This window comes from Saccostrea cucullata, unplaced genomic scaffold, assembly GCF_032062105.1.
Source record: "Saccostrea cucullata isolate Sc308-1 unplaced genomic scaffold, CSIRO_AGI_Scuc_v1 ctg940, whole genome shotgun sequence".
Classification (NCBI taxonomy): Eukaryota; Metazoa; Mollusca; class Bivalvia; order Ostreida; family Ostreidae; genus Saccostrea; species Saccostrea cuccullata.
The window spans coordinates 118517-131436 of record NW_026921347.1 but is presented as its reverse complement, the minus strand read 5'-3'; the positions used below and the strand labels follow the sequence as shown (position 1 = coordinate 131436).

Sequence of the window (12920 nt, the reverse complement as noted above, 5' to 3'; positions counted from 1 at the left end):
CTAGATTTTGTTTGAAAACAAACATCTCTTTCAGATTTCCACAAAAAATATACTTCCTCTCATCGAGAATACATATCAGAGTACATTGTAATTGAGGATCGTTTATTCATGATCGTTTACATTCTGTAAAGCGCTTATCTTCATTCAAAGGGGTCGCCCGCGTGGCGCAGTGGTTAGAGCGTCTGCTCTAGAGTCGCGAAGTAAGGAGTCAATCCTTACATCGCGGGTTCGAATCCCACTGCGGGACGTGGAGACCGGTCCTTCGTATGAGACCACATAAACTGAGGCCCCGTGTCGCGGTAGGTGCTGGCACCAAAAAGATCCCTCACTGCTCAAAGGCCCTGAGTGCCGAGCATAGGACAAAATTTGTAGCCCTCCTACGGCAAGTGGTGGCGTCTCCATATGAGTGAAAAATTCTCGAGAGGGACGTTAAACAACATACAATCAATCAATCATTCAAAGGGAATTCTCTTTTACTTTTTTAATTGTAAATATAAGTATTTAATAAAGAGGTGTGAATGTTGCAGTAGAGATCTGACATTTTACATACAATATGAAACAATGTGTGAAGTTTATAAAACTCTCACAATCATTACTATTCAAGTTCAGCAAGCGAATAATACATTTTGATATTTTATAAAAAGCTTCCTTCTACTTTAAGTGTTTTCCTCACTGAAACGAAATAACTATTTTCAGCAGGTTTTCAAAGATAAGTTATCATTGCCTGATGTTAGGCTGTATAAGGATTGATATTTCCAAGATCCGAAACTGTGCAATCATATCTAGAGAGCTAGATATTGTGCAAGCTGATTTACATTGGAATGATGTACCTGTATTTTAAAAGTAACAGTTTGCAGAAAAAAAGAATTATAGTTCTAATGCAAAACACTGCTATGTTTTCATTCTCTACTTTTATTGCATAGAACAGATTGTTTCGTGTGATTTGCCGTTTCAATATATCCGTGTATCTTTTCTCAGCATTTTAATACTACTGGATTAGTCATATATATATTCTACAAAAGGGATGAATCTCTCTTTTTACACCAGATGTCACTAGTAATTAAGCTATTTTAGTGCCTTTTGCTTTGATTGTTCTATTGATAACGGTTGTCCTAATGAATTCCTTCTAATGCTTCAGAAATTCTTTAAGCAACATATCGTATATATCAGTACATGTTAATAGATATACAACACTAACAAATTGATTATTCTAACTTGTTTCCCTATCCCGCGGTTGGTTTATTCCATAAATGTAGTAGTTAAATAATGATAAACAAAACAGTTTAAGTCATGTTCTCCAGATGCATGATCTATGATATGTCTATGTTTAGATGCACACAATAAATAAGAAAGCAGTGAAAAATCTGGGATTTTCTTTCCACAAAGGCTTAAATATTAAATGTAAATTCACTTATTTTATTCTCCATATATATGATAGTGTAACTACCCCACCCCCTTTTAAGAAAAACAAAAAAATGAATACACATTACTACTATGTACTTTAAATGAGAAAAAAACTCCAAAAATTAGTATTTAATATGTTTACAATGCATCATAAGTGTTACAATTTAGCTTGAAATCAATTCAGATCCAAGGGCAGATCACTCCACTTGCAGACCCAAATAACCTTCCTTCCACCCACTCCCCCGAATAACATCTTTTTAGGATGCAGTGTAGAAATGATTGTTCTACTAGTTAAAAGAAATTAAGATCTGAATTACACAAGGTTCTCAAAATATAAAGTTAGCACATGTTTTAGACCCACAAAAGTATTTCTCAAAAGGTTTATCACTCTTCATGCAGATAAATTTAATTAGTCAGGCAAGCTTTTAAAAAACTGTAACTTGTACTGTTTATTAGCTTTAATAGTGACTAGTAGGTGTCACGTGAAACAAGGGTCGTATAAATCCCAACTAACCTAGTGAAATTTACTTATAAATTCTAGATTTACAAATGTTATCTTCTATATCTACGCAATACCTAGGAAAAGGTAGTGATTGTATGGACATAAATTAATAGTTTTCTTAGTCACTTTCACAATTTTTTTTTTCAGTGTTTTGTTTACAGAAGGGGAAAAAACTATTAAATTTGATAAAAGGGCAATGTAACAAAGGAGCCAAAGAAGTCATCTTTAGGTAAGTTTATAAACCAAAACTCTAGAAGTCATTAAAACGTATAAGAGAGAGAAATTGATTTGGTGCACCAAGGGAAAAAGCATAATAGATAGTTTCCGTTAGGCCTTAATTTAGCGAGAGTTACTTCCCGTTGGTGGCCATATTAGTGGTCGACTTGGTAATTTTCCCTCTTTGTCTTACCAAGTTTAAGAGGTTGTAGCAGAAATATTTGGTTGAAAAACTTTATTAATCTTTTTTTTTAAACAAAGGAGGCTTCCAAAATTTTAATACTTCAGAAAAATAATGATTCCTAATTCAAAATAGCAAATATAAAAATTGGTTGAACAAAGAAGGGATATCAGCATTTGTGCCTTCATTATGGCGGCCAACGGGAAATAACTCTTGCTTCATTCTGGCCTATTGAAAACTATCTAAAGTACTAAGTTGCTGACACCATACATGTATACATGTATATTGAAAATGTGATTCATTTTGCCATAGAACTTGCAATTTGATGATTTGTCATGATAAACGCTATCACTTAAGGACAAACCCTTTTATTACATACTTCGTAATAAATACAGGATTTTTGCATATGCGATATGCCTGACGTCACAATAGCCGTATCAGCCCTTCAGGGCTGATATTGATTATCAGTCCTGCAGGGCTGATACGGATCAATATCACACCCTTAGTAAATTAAACCACAAAACAGTACCTGTAATTATACACAATTTTTGGTGGGTTCATATATTCTCCTAATTTTAACTTTTTGAAAATAATGATAATCTAATTAACAAACAATAGATTATTTTCAAATTACGGATCAAGTGCATCAAAATAGAAGTAGAAACAAACCCAAACCGTATTAGACAAAAGACCAGGTATATGTATGTTTGCATGTTTATTTACTAATTTTTTTTTTCTCAACTTAATGTGTGCTGTTTTTTATTACTAAGAATGTTATAAACATTATAATACATACCCTTTTCCAAATCACATCCTTTATCAGCCCTCGGGACTTCGGCCCTCTGTCTGATATTGGTGTTTCGGGCTGATAAAGGGTGTGATATGGAAAAGGGTATGTATTATTCTCTGTGTATGACTGTTTTACAAAAATGGTTTTTTCTCTTGCTTTTGAAAAGTGTAAGAAAGATATGGAGATAACGAACAGTATTCAATATCAAAGCCGATAAAACAATACAAAGTAGGAGCATAGCAAACACGGACCTCCGAAACATCAGAGTGAATATCCCTCGCTGACCGGACACACCCAAAGTGTGCTTCTTTTCATCATCGGGAAATAACGGAAAAATCCATTGTCAATACAATGCATAAATAATGGACTAACAATCAGTATGAAAAAGTTAGTTTGCTCGTAAAATGTTATAAGTCGAAAATCACATTGTATCTGATTTTGCTAGAACAGTTAAATCCCAATTTGAAGTAAAATTTAAGATATAATTAAGATAAGAGTAACTCGGAGGAATTATCATCTGCTTACCAGTAACCTTTAAGCTTGAAAATGTAAATATACAAATTAAATACTGTATTCTTTCAGAGTCTCTTGGAGTCAGGAAAATACTTTTCCGTGTTAAAGCTAAAGATCAACGCATTTTGCAGGACGTATGACCGTTTCAACCTTACCAGTTATAAGACTTTAATTCTATTTTTGTATGCAACTTATAAATTGTCCTTGTACTTTTTTCACTGATTATTTCAAATGAACTATATTTCAAGAAGCGTGGGAAAAAATACTAAGTACAGATTTATACATCTGTAATTCAGTGTGTCAAAACGGAATTGTTATGGGTTCTAATTTATCAATTACTAACCGTGGTAGAAAAGATGAACCTCTACTCACAAAACTTAAACCACCAAGGAAATCAAAATCAGGGCATATATGGACTGATGATTTGCCAGCACAAGAAAATTGTTATTGCGTTGCTAAAAGAAAGAATGTACCTTATCATTCTGTAATGAAATTCCATGAACAAGACGCGACAAATGTTAAACTCGAAAACGCAGAATCCAAGAAAATGAACATAAACCTTCAACACACATCAGGTAAGAATACGTTTGCTTATTTTAATATATTGATGCCTACATGTATAATATATAATAGATTTATAAGTTCTTGTTTCATTTTCATCCAAATTATAATTAAATATGATCGAGAATTAGTTGCAGTAACATATAAATTGTAAGTACGATCTTCATGTCATGGTCTAAAAGAACGTATACTAGTACGTTATCGTCCGAAAGACAGGTTTTCACCTATTAAAGAGGATCCGAAACTGCCACGTCCGTAATATGCGTAATATGCGACTCTAGAGAATAACACTTAAACTATTGTGCTATGCGGAAAGCAAACTTATTGTTTAAGAAATTATATGGGAGTTTAATGACAAGCAAAGCAATTTTAGTGACAAAAGTATTATATGTTAGCATCCTTAGTAAGTTTACTTTCAAGTTTAAATATACAGCTTCCTCGTGAAAATATTAAGACTACAATCCAACACTTGAATTTTTCGACCGAATATCTTAATAGAAATTTTATTCGAAGACAAGCAAGATTACTCCAAATTAATGAATAAGAAGAGCATTTTAAAAATTGCGTCGAGTCATTTTCTTTCAAAAAAAATTTAATGCTTTATCAAAATTTTACATGCTTGTTAAACATATGTTCAAAATAAAATCGAAGATAATATCTGATCTATGCTGAAGGTATGGTTTGTAGATCTTTTTGAGTCGATTCATTTGGGGCGTTATTTAGAGATTGTGGCCTCCAATATAGCGTTCATACAGCAATATACAGATGGATTTTCTAAAAAAAAAAATTCTGCTAATAAGGAACAAGTTATTTAGATCACCGTTATTGCATTTATTCTCCTTTTAAAAGTCAAAGACTCTTTATCCATATTATCAATAAGAAGCTAGTAAGTTTGAATCACGGTCACGACTGACCTATTGATAAAAAGTAGTAGCAGCTATTCCTTTGTTAAGAGCTAAGCGCCTTGATGTGAAAACTGTGGTTCTTTCTGTTAAACCCGAGGCATGGTGTTACGGTGGGTGTTGAATCGATTAAAACTTAAAAAAATTAAGGGCATACGAAAGTTATTACAGTAGTCCGAGTACTTTCCGAAGAACTCTCGTTGAATGAAGACAATGGCATTGAATATATCTCTCTTTTCACTCAAAACTGTTTATTCATCGGATAAAACATCATCAAAATTTATTGCACATGTATGATAAACAAATAGTGTTTCAAAGCTTATATACTTTAGAATTATTATTGTTGTTTTGGAAAACCAGAAATCAAAAGCCCTGTGAAGGATACCACTTTTCGGATTCGAGAAAAGGACTTTCCAATGGACCAATCAGAGAAATCAAGATCGTCGCAGTTTCAAACTGTAGATAACTACTCAAATGACGTATTAAAAAGCAAACGTTTGTTGGAGGAAACTGGATTTCACTTCTTGATTCCTCAATTAGGTATGCCTACATATAAATGATTAATGTAAGCATCTGTTTAAATAAACAGTAGTTTATTTAGTTTATTTTTTTTGTTGAATACGTTGTTGCAATGGGCAGGTGAAAAACAGAAGAGTACTAGATATGCAGCTCAACGAACTTTTTAAACTCACATGGTTTTTCGCACAAATTAAGGACAGATGATACAAACAAATTTTTTTCTTTGAAAAAGATCTAATATCATGTCACAAGTTTAGAAAATTGGATGGTTCTTAGTATTTTTTATTTCTCCTAAGAACTGGATTATGAAAAAATCTTGAAAATATTAGTAATATTTCATTGAAAAACCAAATGTAGACAAATTGCATTCATTAAAGGTTTACGGGTGAAAACAAAATTTCAGAATATGTTACCATGCTGCTAAAAGTGTAATATAAACTTAAGAGAAATATACCAAGCCAGGTGAATTTTATTAGGAAAAGCTAACTGGTAAAAATCAGCCTATATGATATTGCTAAGTTTTTGTCATTTTGATATTCCTCTTAAAATTCACCTGGCTTGGTATATTTTTCAAAAGTTTATATTATACTTTTAGCACCATGGTAACATATTCTGAAATTTGTTTTCACCTGTAAACCTTTACTGAATGTGATTTGTCTATATTTGTTTTTCTATTGAAATATTACTAATATTTTCCGATTCTATTTCATTTTTCAAGTTCTTAAGAGAAAAAAATTCTAAGAACCATCCACTTTTCTAAACTTGTGACATGATATTAGATCTTTTTCAAAGAAAAAAAAATGTTTATATCATCTGTCCTTAAGGTCACATTGTTATAATGTAAAATTGTGTAACTTGACAATAAAATATATTTTAAAAGTGATTTATAACTTATTTTTTATCTTATTCTATAACTTTAAACATTTTGCACACATTATAATTGGTAGAAATTTTATATGCTTTAGGATGATAGATTATGAGAATTCCCAAATGATTTTTTCATGGTTTCTCGTTAAATGCTGCTGTCATTTTATCCGTTCAGTTTAAAACCTAACTTTGCATTGCCTAATTAGAGAAACAGTGCAGTTCATGAAACGTTTAATGCATTTTCCGTACATTGATATGACGTTAGGGCGCAAGATGATAGAAGTATTTATCATCTATTTGACTGCTTTCATATTAAAAAGATAAATTTTTAAAGCTTGACTTTCTAAAATCTAGCATCATGAAAAATACCTTCCAACACAAAAATTCAAAGTTTTCAGACCATAAATGTAAAAGATTTTATTCTTTTCAATAGTAACAATTTTATATTGTGAAAGATAAACAATTCTTGATTATCCTATCCTCTGACATTACATGTATTTCTTTATGCAATCTGTCATTTTTCGGCGCTGCATTTCGAAAAAACCAAAACAAGAATGGAAAATGTGCAAAGTACTTTGAAAAATACTCATCTGTAATAAGTCAAATCAAATTTAACATTTCAACTAAATAGTGTCAAAAATAGGTCGATGAATTAGTTTGTGAATACCTATGGTAGAATCATACACATATAACATAATACAATTTATACCTAGCTATTTTGACAGAGTTTTAATGTGTATCAACAATTCTTGTTTAAAAATGAGCAGGTCTTTATATATGTGTCATTTCAATTGTCTTTTATTTAATCATAGTTTATGCCTTTAACCAACTGCAAGCGGAAGCCTCTCGATCTTCATATCATAAAGACGAAATAATGAACTATTACGAAGAAGTAACTATGCAAAGCAATAAATTTGCTTTCGTTGTGACAGGCATAATCGGAAAGGATAAATCTCGAGCAAGTTTATTATTATTTGAACGATTGAAAAATTTGAATGAGGCGACTCCCTTTGCAGTGAGAAACATTAGGGAACTTGAATCTATTCAAGTTCTCCCTGACATCAAAATGACAATACTTGTGGACGGACTGTTTGAACAAATTACATCTTTGGCAACTCTCAAAGAAACAGTATCTAGCCTCGACAATTTTTTCAAGTTGCTCAATACTTGGTCAGAAAATAATACTATCATAATATCAATGGAAAAAGAAGTTCTCAACTTCCTTAAGATTTCAAGTGCTGCAGACGAATTTCTTCAAAAAAGCTTCGTAATCGATTTGACAGACAAGGTAGAAAAGAGCATGAAGGAAATATTCACGCACATTAATGACATGGACGAGAAATGTTTTTCGTGTTTGTCTTCGGTGCTGTTGAATCCTGGTTTGAGCTTTCAATGTTCAGCAGCTTCTCGCATACATCATTCTGATCTTTTTCGCAATGATTTCATGATTCCACAAAAAATCGCAGAGTCTTTTGTTGGGATTTATTTAGAGAAAGAAGATAGCTGCTATTATGTTAATGATGAAAGTATCCGAAAGGTTTTGTGTCAAGTTCATTTAAAGCGAAATCCAGAGGTATTTCTTGAAATGTGTCCTTTAAGATACCTCAGTTACATTATGGACCATGATGATGTTTGCATAACAAAAGATGCTTTTTATGGAACATTGCTCTTACGTTTTTTTAACGAAATAAAAATGCATCCTTCACACTCCCTGTTTGAGGAATTAGCGCGACTTTTGGAGATGAAAAACGTTGATGAACATATATTTTCTTTCGACGCTGTGAAAGCAAATATTGCTCAAATTCCGAACACAATCAAGGCCCACTTGGCAAATCAACTAGCAGTGAGTGGAAAGGATGAGTTTACATCCCTTATACAAATGTTGGTAAAGGACTTCAATTTGACTGCAAAAAATGTATCTAAAATGTCATATGATGATATCTCAATTTTGTCCGACGAAAATATAGCTCATTCAAGATCCACTTTTACTGCAATAGCTTGCGAATTCGATCAGACAAGGTATGAATGGGGTCGAAAAACTGAAAATATTTACCCTTATTGTCTTTCCAATCAAGTGCTTGAAAGGTTGGTAAAAAGTGTTTATATGACTGATACGTTGATGGCAAAAATTTTAATTAGAGCAGTTGAGGAAAACTTTTGCTCCCAGTTTAGCGTCAGATCTGTTTATGTCTGGACAGGATACAGGTTTCAAAAACAGAGAGTTACTTGCAATGAGTATGTCATTATTGTTTGTAAGGAAGGCTTTAAATGTACGGCAAAAGAAGTGCTACCTTTAAAATATTGCGGACTTGAAGTCCTTGTAAAAGAAATCTCTGAAGTTGATGGTGAATCACTTGCAATTATGGAATATGAAGCAAAGTTTAACCTCGACAGAAATTTGGTGATACACGATTGGGTCATAAATAGCTTACTTCAATCCCATAGTAACATAACTGGGATTACAACATCATCTGTATTATCAAGGAATTACAAACCTGGAAAACCACCCAATATCGAACCAGTTTCCTGTATTGTAATATCATGCCACACAAAAGGTATAATTCCAATGGGCGAAAAACCATTTCCTACGAATTTAAATGGTTATCCTGTGGATGTACGTGAATCTGGTGCAGCTATTTCTGCAACTCGCCATCCTCAAATAGGAGACAGTATCAAATCAAGCACTGCTGAAATGGGTAAGGGTACCTTGGGAGGATTTGTTTTTGTTGGCAACAAAATATATTACTTAACCGCAGCACATGTCTTGGTGTTAAAAATCCATCTTAATGAAAACCTGTTTGAAAACGCGAAAACATTAGATGTAAAAATTTTAAGAGAAATATCTGACGAATGGAATGAATGTGGAATACTTGACAGAGGGTATTTTGGAGAGATACGTTTGAAAAGAAAATTTACGGTAGATGCTGTTCTTGTCAACATTAATTCTGAGGATCACAAGCCAAAACACCCATTTGTTCCTCAAAAAAATATGATAGATGCAGGTATTTGAAGTTATAAATTAGCAATTTCAGTTTAGGGATAAGTTCATCTATATAATATTATTTAATTGATTTTTATTCCTATTCCAGCCATGCCTTAGAATTGCCACTTCTTTTTTGTTCTCTTCATTCATTTGTGGATCATTCAGAAATGTCACCAAGTTTTGTAGGCTAATCAATAGAAATGAAAGTATAAATTATTTTACAATTTTCTTTGGGAAAAATTTAGTATGTTATTCAAGAACTCTTTCAATCATCAAAGATCTTATTTATTTATTTAAAAACATGCATGCACATGCATTTTAAATACTGATATGAATTGATTTGTTGGAATTAAAAATTTATTCAAAAATAGTATTAAAAACATCAGCAAAATTATTAGAGCACTGATCTTAAATTATCATGCGAATCCTTTAAAAATGTTGCCAACTTGCGATGAGTAAAAAAATAACAATGATCATTTACATGTAATTTGTAGTTCATGCATACCAGTAGATTTTTCAACTGTTACCAAACAATAAAAGGAAAATTTAAAATTAAAATTAACATCTCCACAATGATATTTGTTGTCCTTTTTTTCTTTCAAACTTAAATTCATATTTATTGAATATATTACAATCATTCAACTACCTGTTCCTTTCTCATGTTGTAGGATTTTTAGAAGGAAGTAAACCAATTTTTAGTGGAAAAATAAAAGACGTTTCAAACCTGGACGAACCATTGAATATTGTTAAATATGGACAAACAACGTTGTGGACAAAGGGGAGATTGACCCGTATTAATACTATGAAAACGATAAAAATCAATGAAAACGGTTCTTTTTTTAAACAATATTTCGGTCAAATGGTTATAAAATCTGACCATGGTAAATTTGCTGATCTTGGAGATTCTGGATCTCTCGTATTCATTGTAAGTGATTACAACGATCCAGAATTAGAGTGCATTGGACTCCTTAATGCTGTAGACCAAGCATCCGGGGAAGTTTACGTTACCCCAATCAGAGCGGTTTTGGAGAGTTTGAGACTTGATGAAAATGCCTTCAAAAAAATTGATCCGCCGTTTACCTTGACGTACTTAAACATGATTAGAGAAAGATTAGACTTGCACACTGAAATTCTTTTGAACATTGAAGAAAACATAAGACAACAAGCATCCTGATCATTCCCTGGTTTGTTTGTTTGTTTGTTTGTTTTTTTTTTTTTTTTTGCATTCAGTTTGCTTATGTGACTACAGTTTATTCAAAGACATAGTGCAATTTTGCATAATTCTCCCGAAGTCAAATTAGACATTGTACATGTAATGGAAAGAAAAATAACAGAAAAATCACATAGATGAGTTTTTTTTCGTCTTTTGGTTAAAGAGTTCCAATATTTTAAGGAGCCTTATGTGCATGCGTTTATTCTTTCGAAAAAGTCTGGATAGAACCCAACTTCTAGAAAATATAATTACTTATTGCTGTACACTTTTTCCCTGAGTTATAAAAGAGTAGTTGTATTTTATTAACTGATATATTTTCAAGATTCCTGGTAAAGTATGCTCTTTTTTGTCTACGAAGATCTGATGGCACTATGATCTCAAATTAATAATATCTTGAAGGAAAATAAATTCGTAGGTAAAGTATGTTGCAAATGTCCGAAAGCATGTATATTTAAAATAATTATGTATATTTATTATTTTATTTATTATTTATTTTAGGAAACATGCATCTGTAGTATATTGTTAATTATTTTTTCTCCTTTTTTTTTTAAAGTCTCTAAAGTCTAATGATATTTTGTGGAAATAGATTGAGAATAAAAGTGAGAAAAATAAGCATTTCATCTCATTATGAAAAACTTGAGGTGCTTTGAGTAGCATCATATTATATAAATATAATGTTAAAATCCATGTTTTGCTCTGGGAGACCCGAAATAAGTGTCAGATTTAAAAAACAAAACAAAATAGGCATTATATTTTATTCAGAAACGGTTGCATATAAATAAGTGATTGGTACCTCTCAATGTTATAGAAAGAATGACAGTGTACATGCTTTTCTATGGAAAACCTCATCTTAAAATAATACAAAAAACATAAAACTTCTTTTTAAATATAGCTTTAACGGTCTCATTTTAAATATTGTTTTGGTATTGGGAAATAAAAGTCTTGTATGGTAAAGAACATATGTCCTTAAATGTGATGTGAAATATCCTCCAAAAAAAACTGCCGTCTGATTTAATTTTCCAATGCCCCGAACTATCTTTCCCAGAATGTCAGTTTAGAAGAAGCCTTAAAAAACATAATTAACATATCTTCTAACGCGTAGAATGACAAATAAAATCATATTCAAATGGTGAAAATACATAGTTTATTTCATTGCGCTGTCGCATGTCATTCATGTAACTTTTAAAGTTACAGACAATAGGAAATGGAAGTGGGAATTAAAAAATATATCTTTTTCGATTATTATACTTGTTATAGTTACACCATAGACATTAATTGGTTAATGGTAAATACACTCACAGTTTTTAATTCACAAGGGGCGGAGCCCCGAGTGAATTAAAAACTGTGAGTGTATTTACCATTAACCTATTAATATCTATTGTGTAAGTTACTTGTACCAGAGGACCAATGAGAGAAAAGCTGTTTGACAGTTAGCACCGCCCACTTCATGCTGTCAAGCCATGGTCCGGAGTCTGTATAAATACCTTTCTCCATCTGAAAGGATGGTATTTTAAATGCTGCTGCTGGGGTATCGACGAACAAAAAATCGGAATGACATCATTATTAGGTACATGAGAAGATGTTGCAGCTTAGACAGAGGACTTGATTTTTGTCAGGAACAGATGTATAGCGATCGTAACCTGTTTTATTTTAGGCTGTTATTCCTTTCGAAGATCGATTTTATTTTTTTTGGGGGGGGGGGGTGGTCAATGGAAAACATCGCCGATTAATCTTTTCATTTATAGCGATCAATGTACATGCAAAATCCGCGAAATGATTTATGACATTTTATAAAGTTTGAAGGGTTTTGCAAGCATAGGCGTCGGAAGCAAATTGAAGGGCGAGGGTGGTGGTGGGGGGGGGGGGGGGCTCAAACCAACAAAAAGAAGGCCCCCTCCCCGGTTCCGAGTCTTCCGACGCCAATGTCAAGTAAAAAAAACAAGGACCTTTAACATGTTTAATGTGAAATTACTATTTGGAGACAAGAATAAGAATTAAGGCAATTCGAGATAGAACGTATAAGGTTCAAAGGATACACTTAATTAATTTTAGAATTCTTGAAGTTTAAATTGTTGACTAAACTCATTTATCAGTTATTGCCAAGGTTTTGAAATAAGCATCATTTCTTCATCAGTCAAGGTCTTGTTACATGTACTATGGCTTGATGCCAAATTGTGGGCGTGACTTAAAAACTGTGGTTCTTCTGGCAAATACACCACAGCAACATCAAAGTAAAATCTGAATTCACCGCCAGTCCTATGGTACATTA

At 32.4% G+C, this 12920-nt stretch overlaps 1 protein-coding gene across 2 annotated transcripts; it reads left to right on the top strand.

Moving 5' to 3' along the window:
* The first annotated feature begins 2073 nt into the window (after positions 1–2073).
* LOC134259798 (uncharacterized) lies at positions 2074–11008 on the top strand. Of its 2 annotated transcripts, XM_062742402.1 has the most exons (4): positions 2074–2135; positions 3676–4181; positions 5430–5609; positions 10107–11008. In XM_062742402.1, exons 2-4 carry the CDS (start codon positions 3923–3925, stop codon positions 10610–10612), a joined length of 945 nt encoding a protein of 314 aa, XP_062598386.1. In that variant the 5' UTR covers positions 2074–2135; positions 3676–3922; the 3' UTR covers positions 10613–11008. The 2 variants fall into 2 exon arrangements, with proteins under 2 accessions (XP_062598386.1, XP_062598385.1); XM_062742401.1 differs by lacking the exons at positions 2074–2135; positions 3676–4181; positions 5430–5609 and adding an exon at positions 7695–9457.
* Positions 11009–12920: the final 1912 nt, after the last annotated feature.